The sequence below is a fragment of the Nanorana parkeri genome, unplaced genomic scaffold (genome assembly GCF_000935625.1).
Source record: "Nanorana parkeri isolate BGI_ZX_2015 unplaced genomic scaffold, ASM93562v1 scaffold342, whole genome shotgun sequence".
NCBI classification, from domain to species: domain Eukaryota; kingdom Metazoa; phylum Chordata; class Amphibia; order Anura; family Dicroglossidae; genus Nanorana; species Nanorana parkeri.
Window position 1 is genome coordinate 984,014 of NW_017306610.1, and position 27,418 is coordinate 1,011,431.

A 27,418-nucleotide genomic window follows, 5' to 3' on the forward strand; every position below is an offset into this window, starting at 1 on the left:
CATCGTTAAAAGAGACTCTTCCTTTTCTCAAGATGATGGTGTCACACCATTAAAAGTCACTTGTAGTTTAATTAAAGATGATATCATTGTTAATCATGCAAAGCTCAGGATAGAAGTCTCGATGTCTGTGAATAATGAATCATGTGAGATCACCATTCCGGAATGCTAAATGAGGGTTTCAAAATGGTTATGCTGTTTTTGTAGGAAGAGTTAAAAAGATCCCCAAATTCTTCTTAAAATATTTACTTTTTAGAATTTCTTTGTAATTTCACATGCGTAAAGCTTTTATCAAGCTGTAAACTGCATTTTAAATCATTGCCTATGCTGTTTGTTAAGAAAAAAAGATTCAAGGTGAGACAGGACACCTTCATAAGATGATACCACGGCACAGGAGTTACAGATCAGCAAAACCATCATACAAAATATACACGGACAAAAGGTGATACTTAAATTTCTCATATATCCAAAGAAATAAATAACGGATACATTTTAAGCATATCTAAACCCAAGAACACAAATGTAATATATTGCAGCTTACCATATGTGTTGGTCACATTCGTTTTGTTTTTTAGGTTTTTTTCCTTTCTCACCCGTTGTCCTGCTAGTAACACACTCCCTGTCCTTTGTTGACAACAGTCACTCATTTCACTGTATCTTCTGAGGAGCAACATTGTCACCCTAAACCACAAACACCTCTCCATCTTATTATCACCATTATCAAGGAAGAAGGTGTATTGTAGTTCTCGAAAGAGATCTTAAATTGCTGATAAGATTGCTTGATATTTTAGTGCACAGGAAGTTACAAGGACACTGTAAACGGCAATATATTCAATTTTTGTTCTTGGGTTTAGATATACAGGTATACACAATATACAGTACAAACATACAGTATACAGTACAAGCAGACCTGCACTGAGAGATTGGCAGTAATTACCTCTACTTCAAGAAATAAGCTAGTTGCTTGGCTGTCATGGTCATTGTCCTGCTCATACAAATACATTTTGGGGCAGAGGCCAGGAATAAGTATAGAGTTTCACAGTTCTGACTTTATAATATGCTTGCTTGGTGCTGGTCAGTGACTCAAAAAGTGCTAAAGCCAGAGACAGCCAGGCAACTAGTAGCTTCAGAAGGAGGTCAGGAATGGCAGAATCCATATCATTAGGTTTATTTAAAAAAATATTTTCAGCCAAACAGTTTTTTTTTCAACGTTCAATAGAATGGGAAAGGGTTAGAGTCTTCAAGGTTTTATTGCATAATCACGTGAAGACGTGGGATACTGAACCATTTTTTCCAATAGCTGCTCCAATAAAAAATTCAGGTCTGGTGTCTAAAGAGCACTTCTCTAAACAGTGACAACTGTTGGATGGCACATATCTCATATAGACTGGAGTATGGTAAGGAAAGCGCCAGACATGTTTTGTAATGCCCAGAAGTTAATTTTTTTTCAAGTTACATTCAATAAAAGTCAATTCGTTTTTGGGCCCAAAGAGTCTCCCTTCATCAAGGTTATAAAGAGGATCTCATAACAAAACTATGATAAGAACATGTCTCACCAGTCCTCCTGTAGGCAGCAGTATAACCTGAAGGTAAAAGACTTCCAGTGTCCCTCAATGGACAAGAAGGAAATAAGGTTTGGCTGGAGATGAGCTTTAATTCTAACTACTGCAACGTAATGCATACTATGGTGAGAATTCTTTTACTGAACACCTATAATAATTATACAAATATTTGCCAGACCCAGGATTTTAAAATCATAACTAATATAATCTCACATGCCACCCCAATAACATCATATATAGACTATACTACTATGTAGGATGTTACCTCTTTGCTCTATCTTTCTCATCTTCATCCATCAGCTCGTTTAGACAACACAGGATTCTGCAAGAGAAAATAAGACACTAGTAAATGCTGTTAGTGAAAATCGAGTTTAGGACCTGAAAACAAAAAATCCATATATTTGTAGCAAAAGTCTATACAAACATTGATGTTCCCATCACAGCTGTGTCTTTTCCCTGAGGACAATCTCTCAGTACGCAATGCTGAGTGATAAGGTATCATCACAGCATCTGTCTCACGGCGGAACTATTATGATCTGCACCACAGTAAATCAGAAACAGATCCAGCTATCACAGAAGACTCTAGAGTTCACCGATACACTGAACATTGATAATATCTAGGATGCATTCTTTAAAAATGGCTCTATTCATAGCACAGCTCTTTCACTGCATATAAAAATAAACATAAAATGGTAGCATTGATAGCAAACAAGATTAGCGCTGCTGTGACGTGGGAGGGATTGCGCATGTGCAGATTTACAAACAAGGGAGAGCACTCATTCCATGCTTCTTCTTGTGATGATGAGGGTGTGCTCAACATGCTATGCTTTAATGCAGGATAGCGTGAATCAATCAGAATGCTACTCTTTTGGCCAGGCTTAGTGGAAGCCACGCTTGGCCTACAGATGTCATTTAAAATGGATGTATAACAAATGGACCTTTGCTACATGGGGCCCATAGGGCCAAACTAGCCATATCCAAACACCTTTAACTTGTGTGTGGATAAAAAGTTTCTCTTGGAGGGGAGCAGCCACCCTGTGCAAGGGAAAGTTATACATGTTGGGGAAGGGGGGATGAGGTGTTCATGGCATGGGCATGTTGGTGCGTACTGTCTATGGCACAGGGGCCCAGCCTCATTTCTTGTGTTAAGCTATTATAGTGCTCAATTTTCTTTGTGAACTGGCCACCATCCACCCTTTCTTGTAGTCATATGTGAAACGCGCAATTACCTATGTTACCTATGCGTAATTACCTATGTTTTGGCAAATAAACATGTACATATATTTATAGTATTTGTCTGGTGTGTGTGTGTGTGTGTTATCTGTTCAGTTGTGTCTGACTCTCAGCATTTTTATGGGCCAGTTCTCTCCATATTTTTCCATCTCGTACTGCTTCTTTTAGTTGCTTCTTGTTCTGGCTGGTGTATGGTTTATAACCATGGATAAATGTATTTGTAGACCTCATCAAATATTCTAGTGGACTGGTATGCTGAAGAACTACCTGTTTCTGTAGCATGTTTCTGTAGCATGTGCTATACTTTCAATACAGAACAAAAACATCACCTTACAACAAATAAGATTCCAGATTCTAGTGCTTTATAATAGTCTAAATAACAGAAGTTGGTTTTGGATTAATTGCTGTGGGCTACTAGGAGTTGAATTTGAAGAGTGTAATTTAAAATACTCCAGGCAAACTATCTGGCTATTCAAGCATTTGTCATATAGACTGACAAAACGTCAGTGGCCTAAGAGGAGATCCTGAAGACCACTCAGTTGCATGTAGTCATCTGCTCCTACATTGGCCACACTAAAGCAAATCATCAGTGATAATATTTAGCAAAAAAACTATGTTGAGATTAGAAAGATACCCTGTCCACCCACTGTATATCTGTATTTGTCATATGATCATGCAGAGGCCCAAGGGCAGGGGGCATTTGTATGCAAAAGTAACAAACATATTTTCAACTGCCTCTAACCCTCCATATAGTAACATGAAGGGATCTGCCTTCTCCCAACTCCCTTTTTTTTTGTACTCACAGTGGTGCTGCACTTGGACATGCATATACCGTGGTGCTCTGCAATCATTACCATATCCAGATTGGAATGTATATATAAAATAGAAAGGATTAGCATAGTTGTGTTGCCAATTGTAAAGCCGTTCATTGACGTTGAAGGACACTGACATTTACTGAATCACTTACACATCAGGGTTCTTTATGAGGCCGTGCACAGTGTAGTCTTCTGCTTCGTCTTGGACACTACAGAGTAAAATAAAACTTAATTAGTTTGCTATTTTATTTTTGTAACACAAAATATCATCTAAAATTAAATTAAATGTCAGTTTCAGCTGTTACGTCTTGGAGAAACTTAATTAAGTTTACTAAATACAACATCAGTTTAGTCTCCAAGGACAGTCAAAATGTTTCACAAGTAATTACAAGAAAAATCAAAACAGTATCAGAAAAGATACATAAAAACAAGCATGGGATGCCGATAGTAAAAAAAAAGAATCATTTTAATCTAATCGGTTCAAACATTTAACCAAAATGTAACCAGAATTATGGAGGCTTCTGGAAATGCTTGTTGCCAGGCTGTCATTGCTGAGCCAATTACTTTAATACTTTCTATGTTACTGGTCCAGAACATTCAGCAATGATCCATTGATAAAGCATGTTTTTATTAATTTCATTCAATCATTTACAGATACATACAATGGTCAAAATAAGAAAAAAATATAGTGCTACAAAACACAAATCACAGGGTGGTCTTTAATTTTAATTTTGGCCCCACTGCTGCTCCATCTTGCATTCCCTTTGCTTCCCTGCTTCTTTGTAGAGCTGCAGCTAACGATTATTTTCAAAATCGATTACTTAGCCGATTATTAAGTTCGATTAATCGGTTAATCGGATAAACAATAAAAAAAAAAATTAAAAATGGCTCAGTATGGCTGTCTGAAGCAAGGAGTAGAAGTCACAACTTAAAGCTTACATACAGTTGGCAACTCTCTCTAGACCTCCATTTAACAGCGCTGGGTGCCAAAATGAGCAAATCACCAAGCACCAATGCTGACAAGTGGGAGAACAGAAAATTAAATACATGTTTCCCATACCTGAAAGTGCAGCTATTTTTATTTACTACAGCAGAGACCAAAAGAAATGTAATATACATGAAGTAAACCTGTTGCTTTGGCCTACATAGGCAGGTTTTCATGCAGTCTCTGATTAGTCCTTTACTACTTAGAGACAGATAACATAGAACACAATTGTGTGTATCATGCATCCTTTGCCATGTTTCTATCCTGTCAGCTTCCTTGTGACATAAAGATAGAAGCCATATAAAGACTTCTGAATGGTTAACAGTACATTTATTTATACAGTTCTTCATATATAAAATAGAGAGATGGTGAAGGAAAGAGACTTTGGATAAAAAAAAGAGGGAGAGTCCTTACTAAAGAGGGATAGATGGGAGCTGCTCACACCCTTGGAGCTAAAATTCTACACGGAAAGTAATGAGGTAACTTAAAAGGCATAATCTAATGAAAAATGTTAGGATAACGAAACCTAACAAACTATTTGTATACTGATAAATTATGGATTTTCAGTTTCCCAGGGATTACTCATCTGTTAAAAAAAACTTACACAGGCCCTATTTCTATCAGACACCCAAACTAAATGAAGTAAGACAGAAACCTACCAAATCAATTTAGCAGTGACTAAGTAATGAATATGTATGGGTAGTCAGGTTAAGATTCTAGTGTTGCATTCAAGTACATTTAAAGCCAAGATTTTTTTTTATTTTAGGATAGATGGTGGAAGGATTAGATCTCCTGTCATACTTTTATTGCTCAAACGGGAGGTAATGTATTTCTGCTTCTAACTGACTTTCAAAGCAATTTTAGTTGTTTTTGTGGATCAATTCAAAACACTCTGACTTCAAACAAAAAAAATACTATGGGACAAAAAAAACAACTTAGGGTATAGACCAAAAATGATGATATGAAAAAAAAAATTCAAAAAGCTTTATTAGACAAAATATTTTATAGCCCTAGGAAAAAAGGGACCACCTTCTTAAATATAGCAATGAACCACTCTGACTAGTTCCTACACAGAAGATAAAATATGGAGTAATTTTACTCAAGTGGATGGGCACAAACTTGTACATGTACATATATACAGTATATGTCAATGGTAACCGGCACCTCACTAGTAAAACATTTTAAACACAGAAATTGCACGGTGCTGGGAAAGTTCAAAGGAAGTCTATAGTGTATATGTGGGCAAAATTAAAAACACATACTTAGTACGAATGTTTTAGTTCTTTAAAATACAAGTTGATCCTGCTAGAAAACCAGTAAGCTCATAACATCATGTGCTCTCTCCCTCTGCTGCATTGAAATCTCACTCAGTGTTAACCGTCCTGCCCAGTTCACTTCTGTAGACTACAAAACACCTTTGTAGATGAGTAAAAGGGAGGTGTTCTTTGGTCCTAACACACTTCCTAGGGTGACAACACTGCTCCCCCGTAGAACACAGTCAATGAGTGTTGTCACCCTAGAACAGAAAGTGTGTTCTTGGTAATGACACTAGGTCTAAATAAAGAAAAAAGCTGGAATAAAATGCAGTCACCACATCTAAGGAATGGTATGCTGCCACATATTCATTGTTTGTGCTTGGCTTTAGATACATTTTAAATATTCTATTCAATACAAGCTGTGTCCATTATAATTCATTCCGCATTTAAACAGCAAACCTGATATTCAGGTCCATACAAGCTGCAACAGTCCAAACAAGAAAGTAGTTGGCAAACCATTGCGTAATTAGACATACTGCCAGACAAAATAATGTAGCGTTGATAGTAACTTCCTTGTGTGTTAGAACAGTACACTGTTTTACTGGGCTTAGTAAAAATTCTACTTCTTTAGTAAATCATCAATCAAAAAACATTTGTGTATGCAGTTTATATATTTTACATGTTCAAAAGTATATAATTTACAATGTATACAACTGTATTTACAATTTAGAGTACAGTGTAGTCTCAGGCAGCTATAATGGCCACTATCTATCTGTACTAGGGCTGCAACAACTAATCGATTCAATCGATTATGAGAGAGAGAGAGAGAGAGAGAGAGAGAGAGAGAGAGAGAGAGAGAGAGAGAGAGAGAGAGAGAGAGAGAGAGAGAGAGAGAGAGAGAGAGAGAGAGAGAGAGAGAGAGAGAGAGAGAGAGAGAGAGAGAGAGAGAGAGAGACAGATTCTTTTTAATGCAACCAATTGATTAGTTGAAAAAATAAATCGGGCAACTAATCGATTATGAAAATAATAGTTAGCTGCAGCCCTAATCTGTACTGTTTTTTCTTGTCTATTAATATCATATTTCTACAGTTGCAGCCTTTGATCATCGACTAAAACATGGCTGTCTGTTATTAGGAAGTGTGGATAGGTCACACAGATCTTTGCCTAAAACAGTTACATTTTAAATGGTTGATATAACAGCCCTAATTTATTTATTTTTTATCTGGCAGCATTTGATTTTTATGTACGAATACAAGCAAAAAAAACAACAACAAATATATTTATTCAACTATATGGACTATTCACTTCCACCCCAAACCATCCACAGTGCCTGAAATATGAGCTTGTATATGGCTAAGCAAATCTATATTAAAGCTCTACCACATAATATGACAGAATGCAATAAATGCAAACACCCAGAGGTACCTCTACGAACCGTTAGTTGTGTTCAAAGCATCCTGGGGGCACCGAAACTTGAGGGACTCAAAAGATGCAAATAACATTTCCTTGTACAGATGAAATTGGGCTCAATAATTATGATAGACACCCTAACTGACAAATAGTGAGGCCTGGGAAGTATAGGCCCAAGATCGGTTTAGAAACTGAACTTAGGATTTGTACATATTGAGGGTGTCAGATTTCAGGGCTCCCACGGTGCTCCAAAGACACCTAAAGTAGCCTGGGGTCCCTGCTGCAAAGCTGTTGGGTAGATCTTCACCACAGGTTTGCTTTAAACAAATGAGGTTTGCACACACTGTGAATCAATACCCAATCAATTACTTTTAGTTTATCAGTTGCTTTTGGTTCCTCAGTTTAGCAGTCAGAACAGACCAACCATAAATCTCTATTCTATGGAAGTTCCTGCCAAGAATTTTAGGAAATAGGCAATATGATAATACATAAAATAGTTTTTATATGGAGATATGTATGGGCCAAATTGAGAAAAAGGAAAACTGCTTAAATATAGCAATTGTGTCACTGGTGATACGTCAACATGTACTTTACAGCAGAAAAAACGAAACACAGAGCCTTACTTCACAAACAGGAGCAAAATAGAATTTGCAGGAGGTCTTTGTCCTGTTGTCTGTCATTGGAAGACAAAAAAATATAGATCTTAAAAAAGGCTTTTCTGTGGTGACTATTTTTCTGGGCTTAAATCCTCTCTATGATTGCTGGTATAAATAGACAAACACTTTTTTAGTGCAGATAATTCGAGAGAAAAGTATATTGGAAGGCAGGAAAAGGACACACTGAAAGGATTGAAATAATGGTTTGACCAGTATATGGTAATGTTTAATAAGGTGGAATGTCCGCATCAAATTCATGTAACAAAAAGACTTTGATAACTTCATAATCGACTTAAAATAGAAGCAATAGTATATGCTGATATTAAACAGCAAACAGAAACCGAGTATAATCGTGAAACGGTCATAAAAAAAGTCTCTCACTACAAAAAGCAGCTTACAAAAGAAGAACATTACTAACCACCCTTGTAGAATATTTGTCAATTTTTTTTTAATGTTGTATGAAAATGTAGAATCCATTTCTGTAAAACCGGAATCAAGCTGGTGATCAATCCTAGCATTGAAAAGTCAATAGAATTATCCATGCATTTAAATACATGGCTTAATTAACTATTAATGGGTCGGAGCCCAATTATGTCCAATTCTACTTAGAGAACAAAAGTTTCGCCTTGTTCCCAGTATCATACAAATCCCCTCAACAAATGCCCTGTAAAAAGTACTAGAACTGGCTACTTCGAGTATGCTTAGATTGATTCCTCTTAGAGTAAGGCTGTGTGGCCAATCAGAATGGATGCGGTGGGTTCTAAAAAGGGTGGTGCTCTGGACCCGGAGTACATTGGCCTGCATTTTCAGATTCTGACTTGAAGTGCAGAATCTCAGACCGGTATAGAGAACAACTAAACAATGGAAATGAAAGAAATTCAAGAGACAGAATGTGGGCCCCATTTCCTAATAACAGAGTAGTTCAGGCTTCAGTTTCTGAGGCAAAGAAACCTGCTAACATGCAACTTAGCTGAAGTCTTAAACACAGTTATTTTGTGCATCTGCCCTTCTGTTGTATGATCATATCATGTCTTTCTTGTACACTCCACTAACAATCATGTCAGGTTAAAGAAGAACTCCAGGAAATGTTTTTATTAACCCTTGCATATTGAGTATTTGGGCAAGTACTTGTACTCGCCCAAATGCTCTAGCACTTACCCCCAATACCGGAACTTCCGGTCAGACGGATATTTCCAGTGATTTCACAAAAAGTGGGGGGATGTAAGGGTTTCTGGAGGGGTGTAAATGACCGTCCAAGAGAGATATATTAAAAACATCAAAATGTATTTTGTTTTAAATATTGTTAAAAAATGATACATTCATAAATCAAAACAAAACAAATCAACAAACATTTCCTATGCAGGGATTTGTTTTGTTTTGTTTGATTTATGAATGTATCATTTTTTAACAATATTTAAAACAAAATACATTTTGATATTTTTAATATATCTCTCTTGGACGGTCATTTACACCCCTCCAGAAACCCTTACATCCCCCCACTTTTTGTGAAATCTATTGAATCTAGGGGGAGTGGTGTAAACTACGTGCCCACAGGGAGACAGCCCATGATTTAGGATATTTCCTGTGACCGGCAGTGCCACGAGGAACATGAAGCCAGCTATCCAGACAATCAGGAAGCCGTACGGCGGGTAATGACCCACCTACTGGCTTCCAGATTGGCTGAGAACCCTGTTCCATGCTCTTTGGCCGTCACAATGCTGATTGGCTGGGAAGCCGTCTTTTCGGCCAATTAACATGGAGCCGGCCAAACAGCATGGAGCTGGCTTCACGGGCATTTAAGAACTTGGGCGGTGGGAAGCCAGCTTCATGCTAGTGGAAGTACCAGTATCGATACTTGGTATCGGCAAGTACCGAAAGATAAATATCGGAACTCGATACCGAAAAACCGGTCGTGGTGCATCCCTAAGTTCTGTTTACCTGGAGCATCCTGAGGAGATTTCATATTACTTGGATTAAGGTAAATTGAGTGAACTGTCTGACTTTATCACACTTGCAGTGTTTCCTGGGCATCAGTAACAGGTGCTCATTGACCTTGCTTAGGATCCATTCACATGGGACAATCTGGCATTCCTGCAGCAAGAAACTACAAATTCATGTGGCAGGAATGCCATACAACTCCATTCAGATGTGGCTGCTGTGCCTGTAATTGACAAGGTGACAGGCACCCGTCAGAGGCAGGCCACTTGTAATTGTACATGAAACCATCACGCGGTTGGGGATAGATGCCGGTCGCTGGACGCAGGATAGATGTGTCCAGGAACAATCATCTATTCCAAACCGCATGTAATCATATCATGTACAATTGCACATGGCCTGACGCTGACAGATGTGGCCCCTGTCATCCTGTAATTTACTTTATTGGGTATAGTGGCCGCATCTGATTGGGACACCTGGCATTCCTGCCACAAGAATCCGTAGGTTTGTGTGAATGGGGCCTTACTGTACTATGCTGAGAATATGCTATGCTGGTTCTAACTCTTCCTCACTCTATACAAAACACAGGAAAGGGGAGGTTTTGCCAAGAGCTGCACTTTAAGGTGAATATATTGGCAGCTGGAATATTAGTATTAGGGTAAAAGTATAAATGTTAAGACTTGTGACATACACAAAGATGCACATAAAGTTTACTAAGCTACCCAGCCCAGTACAGATGGGCAATTGTGTCAGTCCTACACATCTGCACCCAGAGCATATAGATATAAAATCTGAACATCATCATTTTCAGCATAAGAACTGGGCTGTGTTATGAAAGTAATAAAAAAATTAAAAGGAATTATATGAATTGTATTAGTTCATGATTATCCATATTAAAAGCCCATTTTCATATGTTCTAGTGATATAATTTTGTGCATTACATATGCTCTTTTTAAATAAAAATTTGTCCTCAGAATGCCTCACTTGGCTGTTTCAGGCAAATGTGTTCATCACAATAAATGTGTGTTGTGCTTACTGTACTCACAGCATTCTTTAAAAATTTTTTTTTATTCAATAGAGATGTTTCTCTGTTGTCCCTCCAAAGTGAGCAGCACTGTCATCTGACTGTATCGGATCACATGATTTACTTGTCTTCAAAAGAATACATACACTGCCTTACACATTGATTTTGTAACAAATTAAAAAAAAAATTATAAATACGTATGCTTATGTTATTTAACTTGCTTTGCTGGTTCATTATCACACAGTAGGCTAAATTCAGAAAGCTATATTAGGCTCAATTCAGAAAGCTATATTATGTAGGTTATATGGCATAACAGTTGCTATTTTCAGCCTTACCGCTGTTTTACCCCGGCCTCTCTCGTAATAACTGGATTAAAGGAGAAGTATTAGGAGCGTAAAATATATTTTTCCCGACATGGGACACAACAGCTCATACACGCTGACTCTATAAAGAGAGCTGAGCAATTATTTAACTGCTGATCTCTCAGTCACCGTCAGTCTTTGTTCCCTGCAGGAATTGTCCCCTCCCCTCTCTTTTCCCACAGTGCTCATTGGAGGGACAGACAGGGGAGGGGACCGGCACCACTGGCACTGGCTCTAGAGAGGCAGAGCCAGCCGTCAATCAGGTAGCGGTGTGGATCCCCACAATATTCTTTCCTGGCTGCAGCATGGCTCTCAGTTGTCAGCAAATAGTGGGCATTATCCCGCTATCTGGTGACTTTGGATCAGAGGAGTACATTAGTAAATGTGACCCAAAAGAGAAATAAAGCCAAAAAAAGGTTTGGCTTTACTTCTCTTTTAAGAAAGTTTATTTATAGCTATTTATTGCTAGAAGATAAAATGCAGAAACCATTAAAGTAGATGTAAACCCAAACACCAAAATCTTATATAAGATTTAACATGTTTATTTAATTTTAAAAATAATTCTTAACATTTTTAGATCTGCAACATTCGTTTAAAATAATAACTGATGTTTCTTCCATAAAGGTCCTTGTTCAGGCACTTCCTGTTACAAGGTGACCACACACGGTCTCTCTCCCAAATTTAATCCTTCATTGGCATCCTGTCACATGCCATGCAGCCATCGCTGGAGTGCATGTAGACAGACAGTGGCTCAGAAGCACAGAGAAGCAGCAAAGGATGACAAATCTCAAAACATTCATTTTTCTAAGATAAAAATTGCACCTTTTCTGATACACAGTGCTTTAACAATCTTAAAGTCATTCACTTATGAGCATGAACAAATATTTCCTATTTTACTTTTGAATATGGTAGATGTTTGTTAAACTTGCAAAAAGTTGAACACAAATTCAAATAACATTTACACAGCAACTTTTTGTTGTATCACACAACACAGGTGAAATCGTTTAAAGTCTGTTTATATCAGAGCTCTAAAAAAGCAAAATTTAAATATGGTAAAGAAGCTGTAGTTATTTAAAAAATACTGCAGACATGGCAGTGGCTTATACAAACTTTACTTCAAATGGAAAGTATAGTGTCATCTTTCACCAAGAACATATTTTGAGTTACTAATGTACAGGGAAGTGGTTTTCTGACAGAAAGAGCAGTGTGTATGTGTGTATGTATGTATGTATGTATGTATATATGTATATATATATAAAGAATATAAAAAGGTGTTTCTCACTACTTAATAATAACATCAAAGACAATATATTATCGGAAAGGCAGTACTAATACTATCATGTTACATTAACCACTGTTAAAAAAAAATGTAAAAAGATGACAGCCCACTGACTTTGTGTTTATTTTTGTATTTTTTTAGCCTTTGTGTGCATTTAAAGAACTATGATGTGCTAAAGTTTTATGTTTTGTATATTAGAAGTAGAATTACACTAAAAAGTGCCAGCTTTGTGTTATCTCAGATTATCAAACATATTGCATGGCACAAATCATTTAAATCATTGTATCTACCTTTCTCTAAAACAAAGTACCAAAATACTTCACTGGCCAGTTACATTAAAAAATAGATATTTTACTACCTTAGACAGCTGGTAAAAGTCATTTTCCTTATACAATCCTCAAGCCTGTCTGGTAATCCTGCTGCTTCTCTGTACTGATAGTGTACTGTGTATTTTCCAAGGTCAGAGGGTACCTACTCCCGTACAGTTGTATGTGACAGGCTAAGTCATCGCTGTGAAACAAATGCTTGTGCTTTGTCATGTATGTTCTGCAGGCTAAATCCCAAAGCTAGGTTATTGGATAGGTCTCTAATATGGGAGGAGAGAAAGGAGAGTAATAATAAAATGAGTCACTAGTAAAACTTGGGAAAGGAAATCCTAGTCACTGTGACAAAAGAATTGTGTGGCACAGACTACACAGAACTCTGACAGCGGTTCAACAGAGGGGAGCCAAAGGGCATCACGTGCCATGCACACCAACAGAGTTTCCCTACAACATAACCAAAATATAATTATTTGACAAATATGCGCTGTAATGCTAAATGAAAGCACCACACCCAAACCTGGGAGATAAAAACAATATGATACGATTGCCCAAATAATAGTTATTGTTGTTGACAAAATACATAAATCCATCACGTGAAACTTCTGTGCTAAAGCTGATCTGAAAGAAGAATACGCTTTGGTGACTAAGCTTTGGAAAACAATTTTAAGGGAACTTTAGTCTTTTTCATGTATTTTTACATATAATGTATACTTGAAAGAGATCAGTTTAATGTAAACATAATTCTCTAGATCAATTGCAGGTTTTAGGTTCCAAGGGGCAAGTTTTTAATTTATTTTTGTCTTTTGGTTTAAATTTGATGGACCCATATCTTTTTCAACCTATATAACTTTAATCTCATTAATGTATGTTAATGTATGTAAATGTTTGTTTCTGTGTATACTTTGGAGTTATATATGTACGTGGGGCAGCCATATTTGATTACTACAGAAACAGACACTGCTTCCTGCTTAGTGGCCCATCTCACTGGAAATCTACTTTAAACAGGTTCTGTTTAATTAAACCCAGTAGACTATCTGGAGTCTCTAATGATGTCAAAGACCTACAATGTTCAAGACCACAAGAGATCGTGCGATCTTTGCCTAGGGTTTAGGTCACAACAAAATTAGGAACAGTGGTGTTTATGGCATATCATGTAACTTCAAATTATGTGATTTGAGAATGCCAACTTGTGCCTCATTAATCCATACAAAGGACTAAACAAAGAAAACTCTATTTATCATTATGGGGAAAATATGACTGTTTTCATGCGTACAGCATCACACTAAAGACTTCCCAACTATTTCACTATTTTGCTCCAGATTTCTTGGAATAATGGTCCTAAATAGCCCCAGTATTTTTCCTTCTTAGCCTATACTGAATTTACATATGCACTTAGGAAGAACACTGAGTCCACAGTGCACACATTATACCACTCATATGGGATGAAATGTCAACTAAAGGAGTTGAGAATCTTCACTTGATAATTCAAAGCTGTGTTCACTTTGAATACCCAATCATTTGCAGATGAAATAAACACAAATTTGCTTTTCACATGACAAGTGATTTAATGTGAAAGTGAAGATGTCCCAACTCCTTTAGTAATTCAGCCTCATTGTGTTGCCAAGTCTTCGGGTGTATTTTTGTCCAAAGGATTGACTGAATCACAGAAAAATGATTGGATAGTCAAGAAAACTATACTAATGATTGCTAATGTTGAATTAGCCAATTTTAAAATCTTTAAAAAGTCAATAGGGTTTGCAATAGGGTTTGCGACCAAGGGCACAATGAAAAGTTTTTCCTTCCTAATGTATCATCTCATTAATGAACTAACCAGGAATTTCGAGTTATGGGTAAACAACGAACATTGTGTCAGCTGACCCATTTTGGCATAGCTCCAGATATTTCCACCATCCTGCTTTGCATACAGTGTTAATGAAGATGGAAACATTTTCTAAAAATATGATAACTATACATTTCCAGAGCCCTAGGCATGTTTCACAGAGCAGAAGGGTCATATGTTGTTGTAGTCTTCAGCAATACATCTATGCTAACAGTATTTACTACTAATTTGACTGATAGGGAGATTGCCCTATAATGCGGACCACACACAGTACAAACTGAATGTACAATTTCTACAATTTTCTTTCAAAATTACAAACAGCTATAAAGAACATAGGGCCCTTTTAACAAATAAACTACATTTATAGATGACGGGATATAGAGAGAAGAATATGAGAGAAGGTGGCAGCAAAACTAAATGTATTCCTCGCATCCGTAGATGTAAGGCCCCTTTCAGATGAGTGTGGCAGGAAAGGATCCTGATCACAGCAGTACCGAGCGGATGTCACCGCCACAGGAAAAAACTGACATTGCCGGACCCCATGTGTGTTTATGGGAAATCGGAAGTAAATGGACATGTGTCCGTTTACATCAGATTACCCTGGTCCGCACAATCCAGTCCGTCGAAACGGATCTCATTTTGTTTTTCCGGACCTAGCCGGAGTCGGGGCTAACCAGGCGTAAACGGATGACACGGCTGCACATAGACTTGTATAGAGCATCTGATCGGGTCCGGCTGAAAAACTGACAGGTGGACCCGATGGGACCACTCATGTGAAAGGGGCCTAAGAGACAAATTGCTTCACAGGCTTTCTACACTTTTTGATGTAGTTTTTTTAGTTCTATATATAATAAGCCTTTAACTGCAATAGTCTTTAATGGTCTATTCCATAGACGGTGACAATTATTTTTCAATATTTCACTCATAAGTGCAAATAATGAAATCTTATAGATATATGTGATATGGAACTTACATTACAAGTACATGCCTACATCAGGCCACACCATGCTCAAATTTTGAAATTTGATTTGCTAATACAATATTGATTTTGTGTCAGTAAAGATATACATGATCTATTAAATATAATATTGAAAGCATTTTGTTATATCTCTTTGATAAGTGCAAAAAATACCTGTTGATCCAGATGTTTTTGAAGCTGATAACTTCCTGTGCTCTCTGCTTCTATTGACTTATCAGTGGCTCACTCTATGAATTACTGAACATCTTCCCCTATGTTATGAAGAGGAGGCCCCCTCCTCTTCTTCATAACATAGGGGAACATAGGGGTTCTGTAGTTCTTTTCTAGAAGCACAATGATGCTTCTTTATAGATGCAGTATTGTAAGTAAGTGTTGTCATTCTAGGGCAGAATGTGTGTTACTAGCAACAAGAAAAAATAATAATGCACTCACCACATCTAAGGACTGGTAAGCTCCAATATATTACTTATTGTTGGGTTTAGACGTGCTTAAAGTACAATACACCCCAGTTGAGCCTCCTTAAGAGTCAGGAGGCCTGGAGGGAGGTATTTTCTGTGACAGTCAGTGCATATCCAAATCTGGTAGGTTCCCACACTATACTGTTTTTGGTTATTCTTATAGTGGACCTTTACCTACACGTATATCTTAAAGAAACAACAAACACACCTTTAGAAATGTTTAGTAATTATATTATTGGGGTTAACTGATAATCATTTTTGACCATAGTTCCAAAAAAAAATTTGAATGTGAAAATCAAATGGAATTTTCAAAGTTAAGGGCTCATTCACAGCATTTGTGTTCGGGCTGTGCTGGCTGTTTTTTCCAGCGCAATCCGAACACAAGGCAAGGCCTTGTCGCATTGGTGTTTGCTTAAAAAAAAGTATGGCATGCAGTACTTTAAGTGTACCGCAGTGAGATGGGGTACTACCATATCGCACCGTGGTCAGCCTATAAAACTTAAAGTGGTACTAAAGGCTGGCCATTTTTTAACCTAATGCTTTCTATGCATTAAAGTATAAAAAAAATTCCCAGTACCTTTCTGTGTTCCCCTGCCCCCCCCCTACCCCCACACTTACCCGTGGCCACTTGTCACCACTGCAGGATCCCTGAAGATATCCTCTGTTCTGAACTGCCTGGTTGCAGGGGGAGGGCACTGAGGGCAGAGGAATGATTGACTCCTTCTCCCATCAGTCAATTTGTTGGGAGGAGAGGAGGGGCATGGCTTGCCGCACACAACTACTTGCAGCCACAGTCGAGAATGAACACTCGCGGGTGTCTCCTCAGCAGCCAGCTAGCAGATGGAAACACCAACAACGGCAGGGAGGGGAGACCAGTTTGGGCATCAGCTAGAGAACAAGAAAAGCAAGGGTAGCAATTGTATGTAAGTATGACCCTTCTAACCATAAAAAGAAAAAAAGGAAGGTTTAATATCACTTTAAAGGAGAACTATGAGGTGAGTGCTTTTCACTCACCTCATAGTTCTAGCCGACCTGTGACAATGAGACTGTCACAGGTCGGCTCAGTAGATCGGGAGGTGAGCGAACACATACTGGCGTGCGCTCACCTCTCTATCCTGTCACGGCAGGGCTGGATTCCCCCTCCCCGCTCCAATCCGCCAGCGCTGACTGGCGGAACGGACGGGGGAGGGGGCAGATACAGCTGGCTCTGCCTCTAGATAGGCAGAGTCAGCTGTCAGTCATGCAGCTGGGCGGATCCAGACATAATTGTCGGGATCCGCTTCAGCTGTGGCGTGTTAGCTGCTGCTTGCGGTATACTGAGCCTAGGGTGACGGGAGGAGGCTAGTTTGTGTCCTCCTGTTATCCTAAGAAGAACTTTGGGGAAAAGCCTTAACCCCATAGTTCTCCTTTAATGAAATGCCCCTTGTGATATTTCAATTACAGTTCTCACAACAGAAAAAAGAAACAGTGCGATGCAGCTCGATCCAGTGCATTGGCACTGTCTGGGCACACGCACACCAGCAGCCGTGTGGTTGAGCGTGGCTGCTGGTGTGAACAAGCCCTCAAGGAGATGGTAAAATGACATTGTAATATGTACTGTACGTCCAGCATTAAACTTACTTGCATAATTAAATGGATTACGTGATATCATCATCTGTAGTCTTACACACCGTGATATACAACATAAATATGCCAGACCTATCAAGAGCTATTTACGAAACAATTTTCTCGATTATTTTTTTTTGTGGAACACGTCTCGAAAGCTGAATGCTTTAGGTATCACATCAAACCTGCACCGTGCTGATTGTGCCAATCTGTCTATTTACACTCATGATAGTATAAGCTGTCAAAAGTATTGCATCATGTTTGTCTAGCTACAGGGAGATACAGTGATTATATGTTACTTGTGATTTGTGATTCACCGATACATTTTTCTAAGTGTGACACCAGTTTAAACTAGTTCTAAAGAATGACGTCTTCATATCACATTTGTTAAATTTATGCAGTAAATATATGAGCCTCAAAAAAATTACACTGGCTTTCACCAACTTCAGTGCTTGATTTATACCTATATTTAGTTTTTCATTATTTTCAACATTAAAATGGCTAGGGACCATACAATATGATTGTACAAACAGTTACAGTATGTAGAGCAAAGGCTTCAACTGTATTTGAAAGCAATTTAGGATAGAGTAGGGAAAGGTTAGATCCTTTGTCAAATTTACATACCCTTCAACTGATCAGATGTAAATTGAATGGATGTTAGACAGGCTATTACATTACGTAGTTGTTGAGAAAGATTGTATGGAGATTGTACAATTAGATTGTAATGTCTACAGCCAGTTTAAGTATCTCACTAGCGATTATATATAGTTTAGTTACATGCATTGAGAAATCAAAAACAAGCTCATCACCGTTAAATAACCCAATATACAGGCACAGCTTTAATATTTACATGAAAACACTGCAAATAATCGTTTGTACATATGGGAAGTGTTTGCATGCATCGATCAAGGGCTAAATTAAAAAATAATCAAATGAAACCTGCCGTGAGAGAAACAAAAAGGCTGAAATGACTGACCTCTCCTTTAAATGCTATTTCTCTGGCTGTCTCACTGACTCTTTTTCTTCAGAACTCTGAGGGAGACTTATTAATCAGAAAACAATGGATATCTAGGCTATGAATATTCTGGTGTGGTGAGACCACGACTCTTCATCCGAAACACTGATTTTACAGACTTTTTCTGTTAAAGTGAATCTAAATTTAAACATTCACTTTAGATAATAGTGATCAAGGTTTTCCATATTGAAATAGTAGCTTTGAACTATTGTAACACAATAAGAAGGTGCATTCATGCAACCAAAGAGCTCAACCGCTGTGTTCAATAATATGCACTTTAGAAAGTTTGTTTGAGGACAAACGTAGAGAATAGTAAGTCCCTCCGCACTCCTTGCAGTGCTCCTGGCCCAAGTACTTGTAGTGGTGCTCGTAGTGACAGTCACGGATGGCGCCGTGCAACAAACAGTAAAAAGCAGAAATCACCAGCATTCAGCAATCTTTGATGTCCATTTAATCGGACCAATCGTCACATACAAAACGACGTTTCGGGGACCGCGCAGGGTCCCTTCATCAGGGCGACAATGTTAAATGGCTACCGACTATAAAAGACTACAAATCCCAGCAATGCATTATAAATCAATTCAGAATAATATGAAGCTACATACTGTACTGTATACTTTTCCAGGGTGCCAGCCTGATGTCTCCAGGGTCTCAGGAAGGCTGTGGAGGATCTCAAGAGGGCTGTGCGGGGTCTCAGGAGGGGTGTGCGGGGTCTCAGGATGGCTGTGCAGGGTCCTTGGAGGGGTCTGGACGGTTTTTCCGGCAAGTGTGAGTGGCGGGGTACCCCAAGGAGGAGATGTGGGACTGCTGCTATAAACAGGCCTCATGGTTCACAGGAAGGCTGATTTTAAGTTGCTATCAAATAACCTTCATGTTTGCCTGCATGCCCATATGCAAATAGATGGAATCAAATCTCCCAGAAGACTATTTATAAATGCTTGAGTGAAGAAGGTGAGTTGATCTTCCTTTTTAACCACTCCCTGAAAGCATAACACACTGTGGGTAGCCTTTAATGCCAGATGTACCCATATATGTGTCTAGCCACCTGTTGTTCTGTGCTGAGAGTGCTCCCAGAACAGTAACTGAGCTGTCACTGACAGTTATTGTCACAGTCTACGATCGGGTGCTGGTATGACAAGCTCCTGATCATGTAACCAGTGAGACAGCTAATCACTGCGATCACATGATCGGGAAGTCCGCCTCCATCTCTTGTCATTCAGAACTCCTTAATGGGCTGACGGGAGCTGGAGCAAAGGGGGTAAAAGGAATTCTGCAGTTTAATCTCACAGTCTCTTTTTTGTTACTAGGATGTTTAACAGAGATTCACACCCCATCATGTTGTTCTTGTAAATTACTGTCCGAAACCTTTTTGCTTTTTAACAGCATACATCTATAAATGTATCAACCTAAACATAATAATAAACTATATCAATAAAGTATAGTTCATAAATCAAACACATATTTAGTACATTGAAACATTATATCTTTTGTACTAATTACCATCAGAATAAAAACATAATAACTCTTAAAGATAAAATTCAATGAAATACTACTAACTTATTCTTTACCCCTATAAAGAAGTCAGTTCCCTTGTTTGCAGGCCTGGTTTTGTTATGAACTCAATATTTACACAAGATACAAATTGTACAACAACAAGAAAAATAGGTAAACATCCACTGATAAAATAAATGATCCTAAAATGGCTATGTAAACACAAGGAGGAAATAGAAAATTTTAAACAAATCATTTCGTTTTTGTTTAAAAGTGCTGCAAAAAATACATTATTTAACTGCAAGGGAAATAAAGAGACATTTTCGCTAAGCATGTTAACACAGCGGTGCCGCAATCATCCGCATCAGCAGTTTCCCTAAAATTAGCTGTTTAAAGTAGTATTAAACCCCTCAAACTTTTTTTCAATAATGAATCCAGATCAAACAAATATACAATGCCTAGCAAAGTATTTATTTATGTTTTTGCCCAAACACAGTCATTATGTTTCTGAACAGCTGGCTCCAACTCTCTCAGCTCAGCTTTCCTGAGCTTCCTGTCCAGTATAAGATCACCAGAGACAGAGCAATCTCCAGCCGCTGTCAATCTACTGGCATGGAGAAGGTAGGAAGAAGGAGGGAGGAGTGGAGAGGATGGGAGAGGCTTGCCTTGCTGTGCCTGTGGCTCCATAGAACGCTGCAAGGGAAAGGAGCCACCCTAAAACAGGATATCAGGATCAGTGCTCTGGGGACCAGCAGATACTTCGGGTAACTAAAATGTTTAAGCACATAGGAGCAGCATCCATTGTAACTTATTTATTCCACATTTGTAATAGTTTAACACATTATGACTTTAATATCACTTTAGTGTATTTCCACATTTGCGGTCACGTTTGAGGAACCTCCACTATATGTACGTTATGTGTTCCCATTCACACAGCTTACCAAAAAATAATTACATTTTTATGTCTTAATCTTTCCTTTTGAGGAGTCCAGCACAGTACAAACAGGGTTAATTATGCTAAACATTAGTACCACTCCTTAGTATTACATAGGGGGTGAGCTAGTTAAGCAAGTAAAAAGCACTTAAAAGGTAAGCAGCAATCAAATTTTTTTCAAAGTTGGGCTATGTGAATAGGAGCATGTAACATACATATAAAATAGTACCAAAGAGCCCCCCCCCCACCCCCGCACTCCTTACTGGTATGTCCCTTTTAAGGTTTGTGCTGCAGTGATAGTGGATGGCACCACTTCAAATCCAAGTAGAAAAATATATCACCAGCATAACAAAGTAAAATCTTCAACGGGTGGTCATTTTATTGATGTACACACGTCATCACAAAGCAACGTCTCAGGGCCACTCAGGGTCCCTTCATCAGCCATGACATATATAAAATAGTGGCTGCAAAAGATTACTTTATGCAAACTAGACAACCCTGTAAATGACTTGCACATTTTTATGACTCTTTTGTCAAGTCAACAACCTTCTACTGGCCACTGCTGTGTGTAGAGAGAAGTGACATGTGACTGCCAGTGGGGTCTTTCATGTACAGGTCGTGACTGTCAACCTGGCCTTACTTCCCTATGTTGTGTATGAGGCAAAGCATTAGCACCAAATGGGGTAATAGCTGGTTCTCCCCCATCTGCTGATACTCATGATATACTTTGTTGTGTTCCACTAGAACTCCACTGCTCCATCAGAGTCCTCAGGAAAAACCTGGACCCTCCAGCATGTGACCTCCTCTATTTCCTCCCATGAAGCTGTCACATCCTGTCACAAGAGAAAGGATAGGAAGTCATACACCCTGTTTGAGCTCTGACACCATCTGCAGGCGAGGGCAGAAATGGGTATCAATAGGTGGGGAGTTGCCCTTCCAAGGGAATCTGTCACTTTGCTCTGAATGTGCACAGTGTGAAAGGGGCAAAGTGACAGTCTCTTGAAATCTCAGTTACCCATACATACTTACCTTTGTTTAACTTAAAGGAGAATTATGAGGTGAGTGCTTTTCACTCAGCCTCATAATCTGAGCCGACCTGTGACAATGAAACTGTCACAGGTCGGCTCAGTAGATCGGGAAGTGAGCGAACACATACCGGCGCTCGCTCACTTCTCGATCCTGTCACTGCAGAGAGCCGTGACAGGGGAGGGACTGAATTCTCCCCTCCCCTGTCCGTTCCCCCAGCGTTGACTGGTGGAACGGACGGGGGAGAGGGCGGGTACACCTGGCTCTGCCTCTAGATAGGCAGAGCCAGCTGTCACTCACGCAGCTGGGCGGATCCAGACATAATTGTCGGGAGCCGTTTCAGCTGCAGCTCGCGGTATACTGAGCTTTGGGTAACGGGAGGACGCTAGTTGGTGTCCTCCCGTTACCCTTCAGTTTCTAGCTTTTCAAAGTTAAACTGAACAAACTGAAAAGTGAAATCGATTGGTTACTATGGGCAATTGCTCCATATTCTTTCTGCTCCAGTTTTGATCATTTCCACCAATGTGTTCTCATGTAAAAGAGCAAGGTAGAAGCACACTATATTTCTGGTACGCCAATAGTTATTTGTATGTACTTGCAGTATGTAACAGGAAGAAAATTAGGGAAATGTGCATGTATTGCAGAGAGGTACAAAATGTTTAGTTTTTTTGACATTTGCTTTTAAGAATACTAACAAATCCAAGTCAGCAAGGCTTGTGACATACTATATGAGAGAATAAAGAAGGGTGTTTGTAAATTACTACAGTCTCACAATCATTTCATACCTACAGGAGCGGACAATGAAAGAAAAAAAAGGGTCAAAAAAAGCTTTCCTTTCACTATTTACCGTGTTCTATAATTCTACAAAGAATGTTCAAGTTGATGTATTTCACATAGAAAATCCACTCAAATTATCAAAAAACTTCTCTTGTATTCCAGGTGATGGGGTCAGTCTAGCTGGCCTTGTCTTTGTTTATGTTCCCAACCACCATCTGTTCTTGATGAATACTGCACCTAGCCATAATTTCCTGCATATGGCTCATGAAGAGCATATTCCAAAATACTAGTATCATAGGAACCAAATGTTTTATTGCTCAGATTTATCCAGGTTACAGTGCTATATAAATCTGTAATGCACTCAAGGCATACCACATATTAGTTTATTCTTGTTCAACAGAAGTAAGTTAGTTGTGATATCATCAAGGATTCAAGCCAATTTAATTCAAACCATAATATGTAGACACGCACAGACCTTAGATTTACCTTATAGATTTACAATGCGAAACACTACTGGATAAAGAGTGGATGGAATGCTTCTGATAAACACATATTCTAAGTGTGTACATACATCCTGTATTACAATGCAGTAGCAACGGCAAACCAGTTACTTGCAACAGAGACTCAAGAGCTGATAGAAATAGGTTTCATGATAGGATGTAGTCTGTGGGCTGTGTGCCAAAATGGGACTCCAGAACCCAAAGTATAGGCTTAATTTATCAAAGCTTCTTAAGAAATGTTTGTTTTGCACCATAGTAACCGCTTGGGCTCAATGTATCAGTAAGAACTGTCTGTGTTCACCATAGCAAACATGTACTATAACATAACAACTTAGCAATAAAAGTTTGTTTGGTTCAAAGGCAATGAAGGTGAAGGGAGATAGAAAAAAATATTAATCCAGTTTTGCATCCATTAAAAAAACTTGTGGAAAAAACACTGGCAGAATAGACTGACGCCATTTCATAGCTGCAATGGGGTTGATTTGCTAAGGCCTTGTTCACACCAAGCGCGTTCCAGGAGCAGAGCAGATCTGTTACAGACCGGATCAAAACTGTGTGCAATGTATTCCAATGGTATTGTGGGCTCTAGTTCACACCGCAGCATTCATGTAAAAAAACTGCAGCAAGCCCTATTTAACTGCTCTGGAACGCATCAAAAATGCATGCAAATGCCTGCGAACGCACTGAAAGCCCATTTTAAACTAAACACATTTTTTTTAACCAAAAACGGCCCGGAACGCGGCAAAAACGCGGCAAAAACGTGACACAACCCACTGCACTGCGTGTGCAGAAACTCATGCAGATGTGGTCTGCATTTGGTGTGAACAAGCCCTAAAGGTTATTAGACTGCTCACTTTGTAAGGGAATTTTCCTATAGCTTAGGGAATTAGTGATATTTCACATTGCAAAGACAATAAAAACACAGCATTTTTGATTGCACGATGATTGAAAGATTGAAGTCAGCAGAGCTTCACCGCATTCACTAAACTAAGGGAAAATTCCCTTGCAAAGGAAGCAGAGTTCAGAAAAAAAATATTACAAAATGAAAGTCACATCAATATAGTAAAACAAACATACAAACTGGAGAATTAATTGATGAAGAAAGACATTCAAATATAAAAAGGAACAGAATAGATGGTAAAGGAGATTCATAAGACACATTTTTATGAGTAAATGTTTTTATTTCTAACCATGCTTTTCTGTCCTGGTAAGAAACGCTTCCCCATTTCTGATACAGGTGCCACGGGCTCAGAAAGTAAAGACAATCTCCCCAATACGGTCATAAAAAGAAATATAAACCCGGCAAAAAGTTTAACATTTCCCTACTCTATCCAACCTTAAAAGGAGAACTATGAGGTGAGTGCTTTTCACTCACCTCATAGTACGAGCCGACGTGTGACAATGAAACTGTGGCAGGTCGGCTCAATAGATCGGCAAGTGAGCGAACACATACCGTTGTTCGCTCACTTCTCGATCATGTCCCTGCAGAGAGCCGTGACTGTCAGTCACAGCTCCCTGCAGGGATTCCCCCCCTCCCCGCTCCGATCCTCCGGCGCTGACTAGAGGAACAGATAGGGGAAGGGTCGGGTACAGCTGGCTCTGCCTCTAGATAGGCAAAGCCAGCTGTCACTCACGCAGCTGGGTGGATCTCATCACTATTGTGGGGATCTGTTCCGGCTGCGGAGGTCTCAATGTACCGCGGGCTGCATCGTGGAAGTACATCCTATGGGCATCTTCAATAAGTAAGTTTACAAACTTCTACATCGAAATGGTTGTTATAAGTGGGATAGAATTTATGGACAGTTAATATAGAAAAACAGATTTATTTTTCGTTTTTGATACCCTTTAAAAAACTGTAGATAGGATTTAATATATAGTATGAGTATGGAAACATTACATTACCCCTTATAAGCAAACTATCATATTATCCTTCACACACCACCAAAATACAATATGTGTCCTGAAACAAGCCCGGACAATCTGTTTAGGTTTTTTTTAAAATAATTATTATTCCCATGCCAGTCTTATTTCCTTATTGCTCAATTACCTAATCCTGTTTCCCCAGTCCTGGTGCCAAGTCACTGATACTGTTTGTATTTCATGGAGAGAAATATCCAAGAGGAAAGAGGATTCTAAATTTAAAGGACATAATTCCTAATTAAAGATCTGGGGACCATATTCAGATGTTAATCAGTAGTAGAAAACATGGTTTCACTGAAGACAGGAGCATTGAAGAGAGCGCACAGTACCGAATCTGTTGGGCAGACATCGAGCACTACACACCTTAGGATGACATGATCACTGGGTGTGGTGATGAATCATTTTCTTTTATTTTAAATATTTAGCTAATTACACATCAAGGAGGTTGTTATTCAACTCTTTCTTTATTCAGAAATGAACTCTATAACAAAGATGATACATCCTTGTCCTGAAAAGACCCATTTTTTGAAGTAAAGATCTGTGCCAGAGGTAGGCATATCAGAGCTTTGTCAAGATAGACAATCATCTGTTCTGCTGTTTCCATATATCAACTGACAATACAATCCCATCCCTTAAGATGGTAGATTTTCATATGACTGTTCATACGAAAAATCTCATCAGAACATTCAATAATGCCAACGGAGACCTGACAAATGTCACTGAAAAGTAGTTTTTAACATTCAATTTTGAAATGAATGGAATTTCTTAAACAAAAATCACATTCACTGTTAGAATTCCATTTATTAAAGAAAGAATTTCCACCTTGCCCTTTCTGTTTTTAAAAAAAAATGTCATCACTATGGTCAAAAATGGCAATTTGATCCCATTAACTATTCGAAAATCGAATAAACCTTCCAAACTCAAATCTTTTTAAACAAACGTTTCCTGATGTATGGCCAGCTTTACTGTCACCAGATTAGTTGTCCTAGCTAGCAGTGAACAGGAAGCCAACACAGCCAATCCCATAATGGTAAATACTAGACAAACTGTACTTCACTATGGGGCTTTGCATATGTATTAAGAATGAAATTAGCTAAAAGACAGAAAAGTCTGCAGATAAGCAAAGAACCTTTTAACATAACCAAAGTATGGAAGTATGGAATACGTGCCAGTGGCAGCCCTCTTCCTCAATGCAGGTAGGCTGAGATGAAGGACAGGTGATACAGCATCTATATACTGATACTCTACATGCTGCTTCATAAAAGCAAAAAAAAAGAACTTAGTGATGGTAACCCCTAAAAAACCTACAGGAAACATACGCAATTTAATGTGAACCTGCACTATGGATAAATGAGGCAAGGCAGGAGTCACATTGCACCACTTTCATGTGATTTCTCCAGCCACCAGAGCCTCCCATAAATCCTATGCATTTGCATAGTATTAAGCATCCTTTAAAGTAACACTAAACTCAGAAGTAAAATCTTAGGCCTGGTTCACACCTGGGCATTTTTGAGCAGTTGCAAAAGTGCTTTTAAACGCCCCCAACCCTAGAAATACCATGATTTTCAATGGCTCCAGTTCAAACCTGAGCAGCAAAACACCAGCAGGAAAACGCCTGAAAAGGTACATGAGCTTCTTTGGGCGGTTAACAGCGTGTTTTTCCTTGATAGACTTCAATGTAAATGCCAGAAAACGCACTGCAGAAGCATATTGCACATTTTCGTGTGTGTTTTTGCGCGTTTGTACACACGTTTGTCCTTTGACAGCAATGTTTCTTAAAGCTGCCAGTCAAAGTGTGCACCCTCATGTGCGTAAAAATGTGCCAAACGTGCAAATAACTGCACGCTCAACCCGCGCGTACATAAACGCAAAAAACAATGCCGTCTAGGTGTGAATCCAGCCTTAAAAATGCATTCAAATACCCTATTACCAAAAATGTATCTTATTTGTGCATCACTCAGCTTTAGATCCTCTCTGAATTGGTGCTGACACTGTCCTTCCTTCTGGAGGGTGGCTACTTTTGTTCCCCATGGTCT

General features: G+C 38.8%; 1 protein-coding gene across 1 annotated transcript in view; it reads right to left on the bottom strand.

Annotated features, from left to right (window-relative positions):
• LOC108788658 (neuronal PAS domain-containing protein 2-like) overlaps positions 1-27,418 on the bottom strand; it is a 135,464-nt gene that overhangs the window by 50,804 nt on the left and 57,242 nt on the right. Inside the window, exons 2-3 of the mRNA XM_018558481.1 lie at positions 3,760-3,816; positions 1,825-1,881 (exon numbers count right to left, since the gene is read on the bottom strand). Of these exons, the coding sequence (XP_018413983.1) occupies positions 1,825-1,856 (32 nt within the window). The 5' untranslated portion in view covers positions 1,857-1,881; positions 3,760-3,816. The remainder of the gene's footprint in view (positions 1-1,824; positions 1,882-3,759; positions 3,817-27,418) is intronic.